The sequence below is a fragment of the Poecilia formosa genome, unplaced genomic scaffold (assembly GCF_000485575.1).
Source record: "Poecilia formosa unplaced genomic scaffold, Poecilia_formosa-5.1.2 Scaffold459, whole genome shotgun sequence".
Classification (NCBI taxonomy): Eukaryota; Metazoa; Chordata; class Actinopteri; order Cyprinodontiformes; family Poeciliidae; genus Poecilia; species Poecilia formosa.
This window is the reverse complement of record NW_006800398.1, coordinates 82,771-101,196: the sequence shown is the minus strand read 5'-3', so window position 1 is coordinate 101,196 and position 18,426 is coordinate 82,771. Positions and strand designations below refer to the sequence as shown.

At 40.3% G+C, this 18,426-nt stretch overlaps 4 protein-coding genes across 10 annotated transcripts in view; 2 read left to right on the top strand and 2 right to left on the bottom strand.

The window, feature by feature from the left end:
• Positions 1 to 6,726, top strand: part of LOC103156006 (zinc finger protein 648-like) — an 11,805-nt gene extending 5,079 nt beyond the window's left edge. Inside the window, exon 4 of the mRNA XM_016663967.1 lies at positions 6,337 to 6,726. Within this exon, the coding sequence (XP_016519453.1) occupies positions 6,337 to 6,405 (69 nt within the window). The 3' untranslated portion in view covers positions 6,406 to 6,726. The remainder of the gene's footprint in view (positions 1 to 6,336) is intronic.
• tmem71 (transmembrane protein 71) overlaps positions 1 to 17,156 on the bottom strand; it is a 22,922-nt gene extending 5,766 nt beyond the window's left edge. Inside the window, exons 1-11 of one of the 3 annotated variants that reach the window (XM_016663971.1) lie at positions 16,949 to 17,156; positions 14,188 to 14,249; positions 13,801 to 13,857; positions 13,002 to 13,047; positions 12,325 to 12,534; positions 10,895 to 11,169; positions 10,605 to 10,817; positions 10,442 to 10,508; positions 10,168 to 10,229; positions 9,387 to 9,436; positions 9,254 to 9,310 (exon numbers count right to left, since the gene is read on the bottom strand). In XM_016663971.1, the coding sequence (XP_016519457.1) occupies positions 9,287 to 9,310; positions 9,387 to 9,436; positions 10,168 to 10,229; positions 10,442 to 10,508; positions 10,605 to 10,817; positions 10,895 to 11,169; positions 12,325 to 12,534; positions 13,002 to 13,047; positions 13,801 to 13,831 (978 nt within the window). In that variant the 5' untranslated portion in view covers positions 13,832 to 13,857; positions 14,188 to 14,249; positions 16,949 to 17,156 and the 3' untranslated portion in view covers positions 9,254 to 9,286. Of the gene's footprint in view, positions 1 to 6,869; positions 9,311 to 9,386; positions 9,437 to 10,167; positions 10,230 to 10,441; positions 10,509 to 10,604; positions 10,818 to 10,894; positions 11,170 to 12,324; positions 12,535 to 13,001; positions 13,048 to 13,800; positions 13,858 to 14,187; positions 14,381 to 16,948 lie in introns of those variants that run through there. The other 2 variants (XM_007577902.2, XM_016663972.1) reach the window with 2 other exon arrangements.
• LOC103156008 (zinc finger and BTB domain-containing protein 49-like) lies at positions 2,392 to 5,792 on the top strand. Of its 3 annotated transcripts, none has more exons than XM_016663970.1 (5): positions 2,392 to 2,822; positions 4,281 to 4,381; positions 4,638 to 4,722; positions 4,801 to 5,543; positions 5,594 to 5,792. In XM_016663970.1, exons 1-4 carry the CDS (start codon positions 2,513 to 2,515, stop codon positions 5,538 to 5,540), a joined length of 1,236 nt encoding a protein of 411 aa, XP_016519456.1. In that variant the 5' UTR covers positions 2,392 to 2,512; the 3' UTR covers positions 5,541 to 5,543; positions 5,594 to 5,792. The 3 variants fall into 3 exon arrangements, with proteins under 3 accessions (XP_016519456.1, XP_016519455.1, XP_007577966.1); XM_016663969.1 differs by having other exon boundaries at positions 4,801 to 5,551; positions 5,602 to 5,792; XM_007577904.2 differs by having other exon boundaries at positions 4,801 to 5,792.
• Positions 17,157 to 17,788: 632 nt separating the features above from the next.
• ift57 (intraflagellar transport 57 homolog (Chlamydomonas)) overlaps positions 17,789 to 18,426 on the bottom strand; it is a 5,115-nt gene continuing 4,477 nt past the window's right edge. The window contains exons 11-12 of one of the 3 annotated variants that reach the window (XM_016663968.1): positions 18,217 to 18,283; positions 17,789 to 18,133 (exon numbers count right to left, since the gene is read on the bottom strand). In XM_016663968.1, the coding sequence (XP_016519454.1) occupies positions 17,952 to 18,133; positions 18,217 to 18,283 (249 nt within the window). In that variant the 3' untranslated portion in view covers positions 17,789 to 17,951. Of the gene's footprint in view, positions 18,134 to 18,216; positions 18,285 to 18,426 lie in introns of all 3 variants that reach the window. The other 2 variants (XR_001659570.1, XR_001659571.1) reach the window with 2 other exon arrangements.

Sequence of the window (18,426 nt, the reverse complement as noted above, 5' to 3'; positions counted from 1 at the left end):
TTCACCATTTGCTTAGGATTTGTTGCTGCGCTTTGCAGAGTAAAGGAAAGAGGAGATCAGCTGCACAGGCTGCCAGGTGAGGTGCTGTGATCGGTTTGTGATCGGTGACAACAGACCGTGATCGGCGATCACCGATCATATACTTTTTCACAGAAATCGGCCGGTTATGATCGGTGGCCGATCGATCAGCACACCTCTACTTGTAACAAATTACATTTTTTAAAAGTTGCATCACCTATGTTTTTTTTTTTCAGTGTAGGGGAAACGTTGAAACAATGAGGAAACTCCTTTATGTTTTAAGAAGTCAAAAACATAATTTCATCTAAAACTAGGTATAAAACTCGTCTCGTTATGAGAAACTCGTTTTAATGATATAAAAACAGATTAATGAGTTTGTTATGAAGAGATGAGTTTCATCTAGTTAATTAGCTTTAAAACCCAAACTCTCAGTTTAAATCAGTTTCTTGTTAGAGATGGAAACAGATAAAAGTCTCATAATGAAAAACTTTCTTGTTTTAATGAGAAGTTTTATGTCCTTATAGCGAGAAACTTCATCATTAAACGAGAAACTCATTAAGATGAGACTCTACTCCTGAGTTTATTTCCAGCTCTGGCAGTAAAACGGTTCCGTAGCTTTCTGCATGTTTGTGTAAAACCACTTCAGGTTTTAATGAAGCTCTGTAGCATTTTTCTAAATAATGTAAAAATTATGAACTTTTTGAGATGGAAACAAACAGATTAGAGAAGGAGGAAATGATAACTGATCCAGGAAGCTTAAGGATTTCAGACATTCCAGGTATTTATGTTCTGAGAAAAAGACGAAGATGAAACTTTTTATTTCCTCTTTTATTCTGGAGCTGCAGAAGTTTGAAGGAGTTTTTGTCCTTCTGGTGGGATTGAGATGAATGGTGTCCCTAAATATCCTAATAAAAGATTATTAGGACCAGACCAATAATTTTGTTTTTCTTAATTAGGAGAACAAAGCAGTAATTTTCTGAGAACTCCTAAATGGATTTTTTCCCCAAAGTACACAAAAAGTGAATTCTGCAAACATGATCCCTTTAAGACATCTGCATCAAATGATCAATATCAGGACTTTGAAATAATTCTGAGTCTGTTTTGAATAAAGAAGCCGACTGATCTGGTCACATCAGATCTTAACTATCAAAGCTTTTCTCTCATTAAAACGACTTTTCTTGTAATTTTACAACATTTATCTGGTAATATGGCTCCTTTATTCTTTTATTGTATTTTTGTTTATTTAAAAAAAATCTCTTAGCCTGGTCCTAATACTTTGTTATAAAACTAATACTTTCCTACAGACTAATAGTTACCATCATGCAGTACCACTCCTGACCACTGGAGGCTCCTATAAACTACTGCTTTTAAAATGTTTTGTTCCTGACATACTAAAACAATGACATTTTATACGCATCCTGTCTCCTGTGTTTTAATCAGTTTTTATTTCAGTTTAGACTTCATTTGATTCTGACATCTTTACAGTTTTTTTTTTCACTCTACTTGGAAATGTTCTTAAAATCCTTCACAGTCTTTCAGGTTCTTGTCCAAAAACTTATTCAGGTGAGTCCACAGATGTTCTGCTCCTGGATTTGGAACCTTAAGTTCACCAAACTTATCTAGAAACATTTTGGTTCCCTATCCACTACAGAAAAAAAGCAAACTATATTATAGGTAGTTTTAATAATGAATTGATGCATTATAGGTTACATACATCCTCTGAGCAGTACCTCCATTTTGTTAAAACAAAATGTCTTAATTTTTGTATACTTGTGTATTGTTTATATTTATAAAAATGCCAATTTTTTTCATTAAAACAAATAATAATAAAGTCTTTGGGGTGCCCCAATGACTGAAGCCCTGGGCTGCTGCCCTAAAGGCCATTCTGAAGTCTGGCCCAGTCAGGATGAATTCCTCACTACCAGGATGATCCTAAAGGATGAAATAAACAACCAGGACACAAACTAAAGCAGTCAGACTCCGAGGTGCTAAAATTCATTCTGAATACAAAATGATAACAGTAAACAAGCTATTTGGGGGGTTAAGATGTCTGTAAACATACTAGATTAGATTTATTGTCATTGTACAATGACTAAAGCTGCTAAGGGATTTTATAAACAGTCAAGGCACATAAGAGTAATACTTAAAAAAAATAAAACCCTTGCATGTTTTTTTCCTTAATTGTTCAACAAAAACTATTTTTTCATATAAAAGTTCCAAAATTATATTTCCTGAACTTCTAAATCCCTGAATGTTTTACTCTGAGTGACTAACTGTAAGCTTCAGGTCAAACACAGGCTTTTATTTTGGTGACTCCGGGTTTTCTATCCCTGGAATGTGTGAACACGTGACTTCGCGCATGCGTACTGAGTATTGCTTCCGTTCCTTTCGGTGTGGAGGCCCCAGGCAGGTAAACAGAGGTTCTCCAGAGGTTCTCCTAAGGTTCTGTTGGTTCTAACTAGCTCTGAGCGGTTCCGGTTGGCCCAGCAGGAAAATGTCTCCATCCGCCACGTTTCACTCCCAGCTCGCCTCCATCATGGAGGTTCTGGCCAACACAGCGGTGGCGGAGATCTGCGAGCTGGTGGACAACGGCTACGCGGTGCTGCAGCTGGAGATTAGCCGGAGCCGCAAAGAGAACGAGGTTCTGCGGAGGAAACTGCGGCTCCTGGAGCTCCGTGCGGCGCGGTCTGCCGCGTTCAGAGCCGCCGCGAGCGGAAGCGGCGCCGCGCTGCTGTACGCCGCTAGCGGCCGCCCGCGCGCCAACCAGCGAGTCCACGAGCCGAGGAGGAGCGTGACTCTGACAGGTGACCTTTATCAATTAAACACCTTTAAGATCCACATTTACTTGATGCTAACAGAAACTATCCAAAGGTTTAAAATTCACATCTATTAAGCGAGGTTGAAGTTGGCGTCTGATTTGGACTAAATGGCTATTCCGCTACCGTAGGTTCATCTATGACGGCGCTAAAAGGCTATTCTAGATTTTTTTTCCGGAAATCTTTAAGATATTTAATAATAATAAAAAGTCGAAATCTGATCTCATATATTCTAGAAAAAAACTGGGCATTTGAGTTTTAAAAGTAAAAGATGTTCATTTTCGAAACTCAAATTTTCCAAAAGGTTCAAAAGTCAAGAATATTCCCATTTTTAAATTTTAAAAGTAATCTGCACATGGTTTGTTCAAATGCAAAGATTCGGTCACAACAAGATCAATAATTCCTCCACTAATAAACGGACCAGTTACCAAAGAGATTAATTAATTTGTCCAAACTATGAGGAAAATTGTCCAGAATAAAACAAGTTAAACAAAAACCATTAGTGGGGTTTGTTTGTTTGTTTGTTTGTTTGTGTGGAGGGAGAAAGAGCTCAGACCGTGTCGGCCTCCTACCAGACCAGTTTGGAGGTTCTGCTGGTTCCAGTAGTTCACCACCTGACCTGCATTACAGAAACAGGACTAGTTAAATATCATCACACTGCTAGTTAGCATCTTAACAATGGTTCTTTTGTACACAGAAAATCAAATACTTGACTTGCCGTTATATACATGAATGTGCATTGTACGAGTTGAACTGTTAGCTGCTAATGGCAGGCTAACCCAGTTAGCATTAGCTACAAACACTAGCAAGCTAAAATCAGTAACTATTTCTTCACAGTTCAGTTCATGACAGACTTCCTGTCTCCAGCTGGTAGAAAATAAATCTAAATCATGTTTTTATAGTGAGTCTTAAAGTAGAAAAGCAACAAACCTGGAGCAGCTCTGGACCACCAGTCCTCCCAGTGGTTGGCTGAATGCGTCATGTGACCAGGATCACATGACTGACATGTATAACAAGCTGGTGATGTTGAAGTTAATGGGAATACTCTGTAGATTTTAACCTGGATAAAATCAGACACTCAACTTTAGTTAGAAAAATATTTACTGAAGGTTCAACAGTTTTGTCAGAATTGTAACTAATGGCTCTCTGAAATTTGAGAACTATGAAGCTTTACTGGAAATATTCTGAAAACCGACCAACAGAAATTAAAATTTAATAAACACCGGCATTTGATATATAGTCAGAAATTCATATTTTCAAATTTAATAAAGACTAAATGGCAGAAATTCATATTTCATCAAGCCTATAATTTTTTTTAAACTTTAATTTAAACCACTTCCAAGATGCACCAAGAAGAACTTGGAGAATAAGTACCAGTGTTTTTCAGTGGTCTAGTCAAAGTACAGACCTGAGCTCAAAATCCAATCATTGTTTTTGCTTCTGCAGAAGTTGCAGCAGAGCTGTGCTTGCCGCCCAATCAGCAGACTTCTCAGTGCAGTGAGACCCGCCCACCACCAGAACCGGAACCAGAAGCTACAGGACAGACGGTGAGCCGCAGCCGCCGCCGCTGTAGCCGCAGCTTTATTTAACTGTGACTGTTTAATTCAGTTTTAATTATTTAAATACTGTTTAGTTTTAGTTTAGTTTTCATTAGTTATATTAGTTGTTCTAGTTTTTTCATACTTTGGTTAATTTTTAGGTGCAGAATTCAAAAAGGTCAAAGTATTGTGATTATGTTTACATCGATGGGGTGACGAATACTCAGCAGAAGAAACCAATTTACGAAATGGATTCAATTTCCAGGCGGATGCAGCCGAGACCACAGTGGTGATCAAGGTGGAGGATGAGGATGAGGAGGAAGAGTCCTGGTCCCAGTCCGACCCTCATGGTAAGCCTTCCTGTTAGCCTTCCTGTTGGCCGGTGCGTTGTTAACCTGCAGGCGGACTGAGTCTGGTTTCGCCTCCAGGTCGGTTCTGTGGCGGTTCTGAGGATCAGCCCGAGGCAGAAGCTTCGTCCTCGCTGGTCAAACAGGAAGAGAGCGGTGCAGATGGCGGCGTCTCTTGGACCAGCGCGGAGGTGAGCTCCACCTCCACCCAGCAGACCAATCAGAGGCCAGAACCAAGTGGCTACGACTCCATGATGCTGCAGCAAGCCTCCCACGCTGCAGCAGCAGAACCCGGCGGCTCCTCCGGGTTTGTTCCCAGCAGGAACGCTTCAGCCGATTCAGGAAGCAGCTTCAGCCACCATGAGGCGAGTCTGTCTGCAGCGGGGCAGCGGCAGCAGCAGGGGGCGCCACAGAGAGTCGGCTTTCGGCAGCAGAGCCGCGCCGCCGACCCCGCAGGGAAGTCGTTCGCCTGCAGCTTCTGCGGGAAAAGCCTGGCCTGCCTGAAGAACCTGAAGACCCACATGCGGGTTCACACGGGCGAGAAGCCGTATGTCTGCGCGCTTTGCGGGAAACGCTTCTCCGACTCCAGCAACCTGAAGCGCCACCAGAGCGTCCACACGGGGGAGAAACGTTACGGCTGCGTCCACTGTGGGAAGCGCTTCGCCCAGTCCGGCTCGCTGAAGGTCCACATGGCTGTCCACACGGACTGCGGCCAGTTCCGCTGCTCCGTCTGCGGCAAGGCCTTCACCTCCGCCGGCCACCTGAGGAGGCACGTCGCCATGCATGCCGGGGACAAATGCTTCCCCGCTGCGTTACTGTGACGACCGTCAGCAGACGCTGCGTCTGTCATCAGAAGTTTCAGACCAGCCGTCGGCCATCAGTGGCGCTGACGCTTCCTGCTGGACGGATCAGAGCGACAGGAAGTCCTGAAACTGTCCGGGTCATCAAACTGCCCCTCTAGCTGCCATGTTTGTTTCTGTGCAAATTGTGACATTTTTCTGTACATTTTTAAATTTCTGCTATATTTTGGCAGAAATGCTTTAAGAGAATAAAGCTACTGCTGTTGAGTTTTCCTTTTTGCCTGGTTAGCGCTTACATCACAGCCCTGTTTTTACTGTCCCACTTAAAGGAGTTTTTTCCCGGTGGTCTGGCAGGGGTCACGCTTTTACGAGACTTATTTCTGTGTGTGTGGTTTTGGGTCTGACAGGACAAGGGCCCGTTTCCCCGCTGTCTGACTGTGATGTTTTTCATCGCTAAGGGTTAAAACTATCTCAGACACACGCCCCCTAGTGGCGAGTGAGGAGAGGTAATTATGAGCATTGTTTGACTTTTGACCTGCAAAATTGGCTGGCTGGAAGTCTGTGATGTTGAGCAGCTTCACAGCAAATACTGTGATGTAATAGTTAAAAAAACATAAAATGGAGCCGAGAAAACTGATTGGATTGAAACATTTGACTCAGACAGAATATGAAGGTATCTATGCAGCACCAGGAGAAACTAAGCGGAACTTTTTCTGCACTCCTGAAGATGCCAAGTAAACTACAGGTGTTAAAGGGCTGAAAGTGGATTTTGAATCCTAAGTTCCTTTAACTGGTCCAAAGGAAACCTGCTCCAGAGAACCGCAGATGGAGACGACTCAGCAGATTACAGGAACGATTCTTTAAAATATCACATATGACAGGATGAGTTTTAAATCCACTGTGATGTTCCAGACATTAAAAGCAGCAGCATCTTCCTCCTCAGAGCTGCTGCTCTTCATCCTCAGTTTGACTCAAAGCGGCAGGTTCTCATCCGACCCGGTTCGGTTCGGAGCTGCAGGTTCTGAGGAGAACTGACTGGTTACACATGATGGAGAAAAGTTTATGGAAAAATCTGCACTGTTAAAAACTTCCTGTTTTCTGGTTTATTGTGACTCAGTGATGATGAACTAAATATTCTGTTTTGTTTAGAAAGTTGAGTCAAAGTTAAAGTTTTTACGTCACTTCTTAATAAAATGACTCGATTGTTTCTATGATTTCTTTGATTTAGAGAGTTGGTGGAATCATTTCTGTCTTTGTGTTGCCTTCAGGGCCCAAGGTCAAAGGTCACAGATTTAAAAGAAGTTGGACACAAAAACTGGACCTTTTTTTAAACAAACACAGAACCACAGATTGTCTTTAACGTGGTTTAATAGCTTCATAATAAACAGTCACTTCAAATAAAACAGTCTGACAACAGGCAGGAGACAGGAAATTAAATCTAACGTCACAGCGCCACCAAGTGGTCAAATATCCAAAGACGCCCATGAAATGTGTGAGTTGATCCCTAAAAATCTCATTTTATGGGAAATCTTTTCAGATTCAGACAAATTTAATTTAAACTCCACATTTTTCTTTTGTTTCACATTTAATATTTAACTCCTGCTGAGCTGCCAGACTGTTTCTAAAAACAAGTGCTATCACAAGCACAGCGTCACATTTCCAAGTGCATTCAATCAAAATACAAACAGTAGGACATGAGGAGTGTGAGGTTAAGTGCTTCACACAGATCTAAAGCTAAGAAAGTAAAAAAAACTTCCACAAATTTCACTTAAACGTGATTTTTAAAAACCACACAAGTTCCTAAGCTGCACTGACAGGTTCCAACCAGCAGAGGGCAGCAGAGTTTTGGTCTCTCTAATAAAAATACAGCAAAAAGAGCTGAAGGACAACATGTTTATCAGTAATAAACAGGAAGCTTCCAGAACAAAGTAAAGCAGAGCGCTGTCGTATCAAAAATATCATCGTTTTGTTTCTGGATAAAAAATTTGGCACTTTGATAAAAACGTTTCCGTCGGCTCTTCGGACCACAGCACGATTAGAAGGATTGCTGTGGGAAGATTTTTAATTTTGCAAGCCCTGAACGCATCACGACCTTCCAGACGGTTCCCTGCAGAGCGTCGGCTCTGCTTTAGCCTGAAACTGAAGCTCAGCTCTGGATTTCTGATAAATGTTCAGAACGTCTTACAGTACAGGTTACATTACTTGGTCTCTGCGATTCCTCACAATAATATCATCAACATGGAGCCGCTGAAGTGTGAGACTGTTTTTAGTTTGAGTGGATTAAAAACTAAAAGCACTTCAAGGGCTCCATACAGAGGCAAGTCCCTTTCAAAATAAAAAAATGTGACAAAGTGAAAACTTTCACATGGGAATAAATATACATGAGAAGTAAATAACATTATTTTTTCTTAAAATTATCTGCTGAAATCCTTTTTCTCGCTTTTTTACAGCTGAACTTTGGAGCAGCTTGGATTATTTTTTTAAAGGATTTATTACGTCCTACTTGTTAATAATAAGAATTAAACTTTTATTCAATTTTTTAATATCTAAACATTTCATAAACATCAAGTTTTTATTCATATTAACCTGTCTGAACAGGATAAAATATATTAACGCAAAAATAAAAACAACAACAACAAAAAAACGTCTGGACCTCCATATAAAAAGATGCTTTTCAAAATAAAAGTTTGTGCAAAAGGGGGAAACGTCACAAAAAAGGATTAAATATATCACAATTTAATTAGAATTGTTTTCTTTATCAAAATTGAATTTTGCACTAAATTATATCATATTTAAAGCAATAATAATTTATGGAGCAAATCTGTTCATTTATCAGATTTTTATGCTTTATGATTTGGCTGTATTTTAATTGATTTATGTTAGTTTTAATATTTATTTTTAAAATGCCTTGTTCTCACTTATAGCTTATCATGTGCTCAATTTTATTTATTAATTTGCATCTTTTTTAACTCAGAGATGATAAATTAAAAGCACTGCAGGGGCTCCATACAGAGAGATGAATCCTTTCAAAATAAAAGCTTTTCCAAGCAGTGAGGACCTGACCTCAGTTTTAAATGTAATTTCTGAACCAAACAGATTCATCTGGAATTTAAGCTCTGAGAATTTTGTAGCAGGTCTTTTTTAATATTTATATTTTTCAGGATTTTAAGTTTCCTGGATTTAACTTTACGATAACAGAATACTTTATTATTATTGCTCTCATGCGCTGTGGTTTATTTATTTATCTGTTTGATAAATAAATGTTAATGAATCATCACTCCTCGTCTGTAAATGAAATATTAAATCTTCTGCAGGATTCCAGGTGATTTTTGTGCATTTAGAAATAAACACCTGAACTTGATTAAAAACTTTTAGTCTCTTTTTCTCCCAGTTGAAGATTTTTTCTGCATATTTTAAACATGATGTGAAGCTTTGCAGCTCCCTGCGATGCTAAGCTAACCGAACGGTTCTCACTGTGACTCTGAGCTCCTTCAGCCATTTTAAAACCAGCAGCAGTTTTTATTCTTTATCTGCTGGTAAAAAATCAGATCATTGATTGATTATTGATTCCTGAGGCGGATGACTCATCCATGACTTTTTCTCTTTCTGTGAATTCAAACCTGGTTTGCTTTAAAAGCCTCCAGAGCTCAGAACCAGTTTCACCTTTTCGTCCAGCTGAATTCAAACACTGAGGGAAAAACTAGCAGGAAGGTTTCTACAGAATCCTGTCAGAAGTTCTGGTTCTGGTTCCGGTTCCGGTTCTGTTCCTACTCGTTCCTGGATGTGATGTCCTGAGGGACAGAAATTGAAAGTTAGTCGTTTTCTCTGCAGCTCACCGACGATCCGCTCAGATCGTTTCGGACTCACCTCCGTCTTCGCTCTCCTCCACTCGCCCATCGGACCCGACTTTGTCACGACTGAAATAAAATAAAACATTTCATTTAACAATAAGAAGCATTAAAGCCTCTCTTATTTTACTGTAAATTCATTTGTCTATTTCTTATTCTGTATCTAAGAGAATTTAAAAAATTAAGTTTTATTTTGTTTTGTTTTCCAAAAATTAATTATTACTCAGAAAATCAAATAAATGCATCATTTAAAAAAATCTCATTCTAAACAATAAACTCTAATTATTCTTAATGTTTATAGTTTTACTTTTTTTTAAATTACATTTATATAATATTTAGATTTTTATTTAATTTTATTTGACTTAATTTGTTCATGTTTGTATTTATTTACTATTAATTTGCTTTTCTATTATTTGAAAACATTTTATTTTGTTTAAATTTTAATCCACATTGTTTAAACTTTTAAAAATGTTAGTTTTTTGTATTCTATATTAAATCTCATATTGTCATTAAATTTTTTAATTATTTTTGATATATTTATTTTTACTTATTTTCAATGTTTATTGTAATTTTTACTTTGATTATAATATTAAATATTTAATAAATTTTCTTAAATTAAATGTAAAAATCTTATTTTACATGATGTTATTCTTTTTTTTTTTTTTTTTGATTTTTTTTTAATGGGAGTTTGGAAAACGATGTAAAAACATTGAATCTGTTCTGTGAACTGGACCTGGAGCAGAACCAGGACCAGAACTCGAACCCGGATCTCAGAACCGCAGCAGCCCAGTCATACTCACACATCACGGCTGAGATCGTCGCCAACATGGCGGCCGTTACCATGGCGCTCCACCAGCAGGAGCTGCAGGAAGGAAGAAACATCTTCATCATCTGGAATATCATCATAACATAACAATAACATCATCATCATCATGAATAATAAAACAAACTGGTTCAACTGGTTTAACTAGTTTAACTGGTTTAACTGGTTTAACTAGTTTAACTGGTTCAACTGGTTCAACTAGTTTAACTGGTTTAACTGGTTCAACTGCTTCAACTGGTTCACCGTCTCACCCTGAGTAGAGAACGCTGATGATGAAGATGCTGAAGATGAGGATGAGGAGAGCCTTCATCGTCAGCCCTGAAATAAAAGCGAAGTTTCATGAACCTGAGCCTCTCAGAGAGTCAGAACCAGACGGTTTGGGTCACACATGCGGCCCAGGTGTTCCCGGCTCACCTGGAGGTTCTGGTGGCGCCTGGCAGCAGCTGTAGAAGGCCGGAGGGGGCGGGACTTCAGAGAGGCCGCTCAGCGATTGGGTGAAGCGCTGCGTGGACTGACTGATCTCAGAGCAGATTTCCTCCTGGATCAGCAGTTTCCCAGGAGGCGGGGCTAATTCTTCAGGAGGAGGCGGGGCTTCTTTGTCTGGAGGAGGCGGGGCTTCGGTGGGATCTGGACCAGGAAGTAGAGTCATGTGACCTCAACGGCTCATCATGGCAGCGTTGGACCGAGCCGTTCTGCAGACTCACCGTAGGTGAAGCTTCGTCCGTCGTCCAGATCGGCGTTTAGCCCCGCCCACAGAGACTCGTCCAATCGACACGGAGACGCCCCCTGCTGGCTGACCCGGGGCCAGTCCAGGTCCAGGTCCAGGTCAGGGTCCAGGTCCAGGTCCGGGTTCTGTCTGAGGCCGGTTCCCAGCATGCCTCTGAACACCTTCTGGTCCAGCCATGACTGGCAGCTCTCTGAAACGCCGCTCAGCAGGGAAACCAGAGCGCTGCGAGGTTTCCGCCTGCGCCGGAAAACTCTGAGGACGCAAAGAGACGCCGAGGTCACCGCTCTGTTGCTAGGCAACGCCTGGAGGTCAACAGCTGTCAGGAAAATGATCCAACAGAGGAGTTTCTACACATCTATAACCATCAGAGAGGAACGAAGAACACAACTGATTAATGCCAACAGTTTTCCAGACCTGGAAAATTCCTAAATCCCAGAGTTTTCCAAAAAGCTGAGAGAGAAATCCTCCAAAAGGATGAAAAAAAGCTGCAGCAGGAGACAAAAAACTTTCAAAAATGATGAACAGGATGATAAAGTGGCCACAAGGTGGCAAATAAAAAGAACGTCTTGATGCAGGAATCCTCAACAACTTATCTAGATCAACTTATCTAGATCAACTTATCTAGATCAACTTATTTAGATCAACTTATCTAGATCAACTTAACTAGAAACCCCAGAGAGGTTAAAATGACCGCTGGGCATCAAAACCACAGAATAAACTGGAAAAAATATTAAAAATGATGCAAAATGACTAAAAGTCACCAAAAATAACTAAAGAGACTAAAAATGTGCCCAGGTTAGCAGCAAAAATCAAAGAGAAGAAGAGAAAGGTTCAAACAGGATGAGATGGGTAAAAAAACACAAATCAACTTTAAATTTATGAGAAATTCACACAGATTAAAAACTAAATGGTTTTCAGTTTAGCAGTTAGCAAGAATTTACTGAATAATGTTACAGATGTGTATCTTCAATAAAAACCCAAATATGGTTCAGAGTGACATCAAAATATCTTTAAAGTAACAGAAAATAAAAAAGGATAAAAGTAACAAAACAAAAACAACATTTGAAATTATCTGAAATGAAAGAAACACGAAACAAAACGAGTTTCACAAAACCAACCGACTCAGCAGCAGAAGTCTAAACCCGCCAGCAGGGGGCAGTGCTCTGAACTGAGACCTGCTGCAGCTTTTAATCAGCTCTGAAACAGAACCACAAACATCCCATAACACTGACGGTCTCCTAGCAACAGCCATCGGTGACATCACCGCGGCGCCGCTGAAGTCACTGAGGAAGAATTTACAGCTGAGTGAAACCCGCCTGACGAGGCGGAGAGCCGCGCTGTGATTGGCTGCTGCAGGGCAGGAACCAGCCCACCTGTTCTCACCTGTGTGATGATGTCACACCTCACCTGACCAGGTTCTCCTTGTAGGACACGCTGGTCCTGCAGTCGGTCAGAGACACGTTTCCGTCCTCGTCCAGGCAGAAGCTGTCCTCTGTGACGTCATAGTAACCGTTGGTGAGGAGGCGCGGCGAGCGGCGGCAGCAGCAGGGGGCGCCGGCGTCCGCCGACGGGTAGCAGACGTACGACGAGTCGGGGGACAGGAGGGACACGTCCGGGCTGCAGGGGGACGAAACGTCTGGAGTTTAATTTGTTGTATTAAATATAAAGTCAGATTTTTATTCCTTCATGTTTCAGTCTGATTAAACACTTTGACATTGTTTTCCTTCTGGGCTCAGAAAGTTGTTTTACTGCCAACGTTTAAATATTCACAGGTCTGTCGCAACAAGCACAGATTTATTGTTTTTCTCTCTTTCAAACAAAAACTGGATGGTAAAAGTTTCAGTCTGATGATTTGGGCTCAACTCGTTGGTTTACAGAGACTTTATAATTTATTTTATTTGTTGCTTTGTTTATTTAGGATGTTTCCAGTTCTGGTCCTAAATGTTTGTTAGAACTTAAAGTTGTGAATGTTCTTGCATTATATAACTAGAAAATGGTCCCAAAACAACTCAGTAACTCTCAGTAACTCCAGGGACGTTTATCGTCCAGATAAAGTCAGGACTGTTTTTAGGAAACTGGTTTACCTGTGGCAGGAGTGATTCCCACGCAGACGCCGTTTTATCGGGGAACCTGAACAACAGAAGAGGTTCGGTTACGTTCAGGAACCGGCAGGTTTCTAAATAAAGACGAGTTTTTATCAGCTGAACATTCCTCAGAGACACAGAGTCCAGGTTTAAACTCTGAGCATTTCCTCACAGCAGAGCCACTGACAGTTAATTTAGCACCAACTCTGAGCCGCCTGCTCTGGTTAAGCACCTGGCGACGGTGGGAAGAAAAACATTCCTATAGAAACGACCAGCAGAATCAGATCAAACCAGGTTAAGGAGCTTCATTCACAGGCAGATTTAGATCCATTTTCTCTCTTCAGAAGAATAATAACTCCATATAGATACAGCTGAGTGAAAATCTGAACATGCCTGTTAGTTTCTGTGATCACATTCAGACCGTTTTCAGATGATTTATATCCCTCCATCTTTAATCAGCTACAAATTCTGCCAAAGGACCATTTTCTACCAATTTACCACAATGGAGGAAGGATTATGGGATTCACAACAAATTTCACTCATTTTATTTTCTTCTGTCTGCAATAAATGGTGGATTTTAGGGATTTTAGCAGAATTAAAATGGTAATTACAAATAAAACTCTCACTGTAAAGCACGGTGGTGGCAGCACCTCAGGTAATGGAGGCTGGGCTTGAATTTAACCCACCAACACGCCTGAGNTTTAACCCACCAACACGCCTGAGAGAGGTTGGATGTGTGGGTGTGTGTGTGTGTGTGTGTGTGTGTGTGTGTGTGTGTGTGTGTGTGTGTGTGACGTACTGGTGACGGCTCCAGAGAAGAACAGAGCCATGTTTGTCCTGCGTCTCGTCTGTTGATCTGTGAAACAGCAGAAACCCGACGCCCAGCGGTGAGAGAGAGCAGAACCGATCAAACTCGGCCAGAAAATCTTCAGATTCAGTTTGAACAGGTGAACATTCAGGCTCAGATTAATGGATTTTCTGCAGAAATGATGGCAGTTTATTGGTAATAAATAAAGCCCTGATCTGGAGTGAGTTGCTTCAGTTTCCTCCCGTTAAGTTTCTCCCCTCTCAGACAGATGAGCTAATCTGTGCAGATCTGATCAGTCTAAGAGCTGCAGGGATTAACAGAATCTACTCCAAGCCAGCTTTTTAAACCGCTGTTTATTTTTAAAAAGTTTATTTTTACCTTCAGGCTGAGAAGGAAGAAGTTTATCTGCTGCGGTTCTGTCACATCCTGCAGCGGCGAAGCTGCAGAAAAACAAGCAGAGACAGAAGGAGGCTGAGACTCTGAGCTCATGTTTCCTGTTAACCGTTTATCAGCCGAGCACAAAACTCAGAAACTCGTTTCTGACTTCAACAAAGTTAGAGACGCCCTGAGGTCCTCAAAGACCGAACCTCCGGCTGAGAGAGGTCGTCTGGACCGAACCTCCAAAATGACCCGACGACAACATGAGGATTAAAATAAAACCATTACATTTTGAAATTAATTTTTACTTTGAAATGTTTCTCTATCTATCTATCTATCTATCTATCTATCTATCTATCTATCTATCTATATATATATATATATATATAGTTTAGAACAAGGCCTGCTGCATTCAGTCCAGTTTAAAGTTTAAAGTTTTCTTAAAGTCAGAGTCACTGGACAGACGTGGTTCTGAATATAATGAAATAAAAAATAATGAAAAAGTCCTGATTTTTATAACATAAATATCTTGGCAGTGTCTCGTATTTTTCACTGTAAGAGGATCTGGTTGGTAATCTCCAGTCCTAAATCCAGATTTTATCCTCAGCGTCTTTATCTGGTCTGGGTTTCTAGTGGTTCTGATCCGTTCTGACCTGAACCGAAGCAACAGAAATCATTTCAACTCTGGATTTAATTCAACCTGGACAGGAAGTTGTTTCGTTAAAGGTGATGTCACAGCAAACTGGTTCAGGAAGGTTTTTAAATATAATATTTGGACGTATTTCAGACGTGCAAACATGGCAACAAAAACAGAAAAATTCAGGGTCTTCAGATAATCGGCCCAAACCGAGCCGGAAAACTAACGGACCAAAAAAAGATAAAGGAACGACTGAGTGACGAGATAAAACGGGCCGAGAACAAAGAGGTTCTGGAAGGAAGCTGCTAAAACACACATTCTTCTTTTTAAAACCTCATTTGGTTTAATTAAGGTGAATATCTGCAGAGCGATCCGGACCTCAGTGAGGATCAACTGAACCAAAAACTAAACACGCTGATGGGAAAACCTCTAAAACGTATCCGGCTGTCTGGACGCTCATGTTAGGATCCTGATTATGAAAACAATCAGCTGAAATGGGTTAAAGTGTGAAGTCAGCATTAATATGATGCTGGAAATATGAAAACGCCAAACTGCCGACAAAAGAGAAAAAGATCTGATTAATAATCTGCTTCATAATGATTAGATGTTCTCCATCATCCATGTTTTTATTAAGTTTAAAGCTTGTTGTGTTCATTATTTCTGTTTTAAATTATAACAGAAAAAAGACTAAATATTATTTGGGGAACTTCCCTTCAGAAACATCTTTATTATTCACATAATCTGTCATTCAGAAACCAGATGTAGGGAGTAAAGTCTAGAAACAGAAAGATTTTTACTCTTCAAAATATGAAAACTGACTAAATCAAATTCAAAACTTTTCCAGGATTTCCCAGACAGGGAAGGAACCTTGAGAATCCTGCTTAAATACCTCAGAGATTAGCAACAAACCAGTGCAATGTAAAAACATGTCATTCAGGACATATGGAATATTCATGTGATCATTTTAAAGCTGCTGCAGGATGAATAACGGCGTAACAGGGCCTTTATAGACAGAAAAAACAAGGAGGACTAAATTTCTGGCAAAAAATTCAATTTCAACACCTCATTTTTTATTTTTTAATATAATTTTTAGCTTTTGAAGCTAAGAAATTTCTTGGATTTTTTTCTAGAAAATATCTGAGATTGTTCTCAAAATTTCAGAGTTTTTTCTGTCTCCTGTGGCCTTAATAACATCTGATTATTAAAAGCCAGGAGGGAAAAACCCTGAATGATTATTTCTCATCTTCCTTGTGAAACGCTAAACTTCCTCACCAACCGAATCCTGCTTCCTGTTTTCAGAGCAGCTCTGTCCTCTGCTCTGTGTTTGGACTGGTAAAGCAAACAGAACCGAGTCAAAGCAGCAGAACAGTCAGGAGTTCAAACCTGCATCAGGATTAAACTCTTCATCATTCAGGAGTCAAACATGAACATTTGATCCAAATTTAGTCTAAACTCTGCAGAGACTCTGATTTTCTGCAGATTTATTTTCTGTAGTTTCTAATGTTCAGCTCTTTTCCCCTCTGTGTGCTTCACCTTGGACTGTTCCCATCGCAGCTTCCCAGCATGCCTTGCAGCAGCAGCATCAGGCTGGGAGCTGCTGATGCTGGAGGAAAACGCGTAGCAGGAAACCCAGAGCTGGACCGAACCATTCCAGTTCCCACCAGAACCGGGGTCCATTTGAACTCTGGAGGCTGACCAGTTAATGTGTTTACTGGTAGATTAACGAATCTTTAATTATTTATTTCCACTTTGTTGATTTTTTTAAACAATCTGATGAAATTAAGATGCTTTTCTGCTTTCTACATCAGTCAGTATTTCCATGATAAAATCTTTTTGGTATTTATTTTGCAAATATAGTTTAAAAGAATGTTCCTTTCGGAAATACAATGGAAAAAAAATATATATAGTAAATAAAGGTGAAGAACAGGCTGCTATTTAATCAATAATTGTGAAAATATCTTTAAAGTAATTAAAGTTACTGAAGGCGGTTTCTGTTGAATAAAAATTAAAGAGTACTTATTTAAATGTGTTTTAATTGTTTTCATGATTATTTTCAGTATTTTTGCTGAATTTGCTGCTCAGATCGAGACAAAAGAGAAAATAACGGGACCCTGCTGAACTCACCAGTTTGTTTTTCCTCTCGGTTCCTCACCGGAAGTTTAAATAAATCCTCTTCCTTCCGTAAAAACTTCCTCCCTTCGTCTGGTCTGTTGTTTTCTTTGGTTTTTATGATGTTTAACCGGGTTTCGGTTTTGTCAAACCGAGCAGAAGTCTGTCTGTCTGGCTGTCGCTGCCTCGCCTCACCGGAAACAGCAGATGTTGTCACGATTGAAAAACAAACCCAGCTTCCGGTCAGAACCTTCAGAGTAAAAGCATAGATAATTTTTTTTAATGAATAAGGCTTTTGTCCTTAAAAAAGTTTTAATAAATTACTTATTTTCTTATGTTACAAATTTGCTCCTATTGTCCAGCCTCTTTCTCTTATTTTCCTGTTTTCTTATTGCAGTTTGAGTCTGCATGCTTATATTTATATTTAAATCAGTTTTCCCACTGAGACAAAAATATACATTTCTACTTATAAACTACTCAATCTCAAACTCTCATTACATACAAATTTTCAAATGTTTGGGCTTATTTAAAACATATTTTTTGTAGACTTTATTTTACATAATGCATTTCTAATAAAGATGTTTATTACTGCTTTAAAATCTCCCACTACGACTATTTCAGGAAGTCATCTTACATTGGTGAAGCAGGTGTTTTATTTTGAAGGAGTCAGCATCCTCTTGTGGCAGTAACTGAGGGGTCTTAAGGAGTATTGGTTGACTTTTCGATACAATACTGGCTGAAATATTGAGGAAATTTTCTTATTCCTGTTTTCAGCTTTTATCCGGTTGAAACGTTGATTTGGAAGCAGCAACGGTGACATCTAGTGGACAAAGTGTGTAATAACTAGATTGGTCATTTAGAAAAAGATGTTTCAGTTTATTTAAACAAGAACAGTATCAAATATATAAAGCAATTCAATAAATATCTGTATTTATGCAATAAAACACGTATTTAACAGATGAGCTGCTGGGACAGACAGACTCCCGGCGCCGCTGTGAGGAGCAGAACCTCTGCGGTTCTAGGTGAAGGTTCCGGCGGCGGAATCAGGGATGTTGGTGGCGTGCATGTCCCGCGTCATGTTGGACTTCTCCTTGAGCTTGGCCTGCAGCAGCGTGTGCTCCACCACGCCGATCCTCACATCCATCTGCACCACTTCCTGCTTCAGCTTGGTGAGGCTCTGCTTGATCTTCACCACCGGAGCTGCAGACCAGACGGAGACACAGAGACACAGGAAGGAAACGGGTCGGACATGTTGGGGAGGGAAACGGCTGATTGAGCCTCACCTCCATCAGACATGCTGCTGCCTTTGTCCTCCATCTCCTGCTTCACCTTGTCCAGCTCCTCACTGATCTGAAACAGATAAAACATGGTGGTGTGTTCACTGACCGACGGTGGTGTGTTCACTGACTGATGGTGTGTTCACTGACTGATGATGTGTTCACTGACTGATGATGTGTTCACTGACTGATGGTGTGTTCACTGACTGATGATGT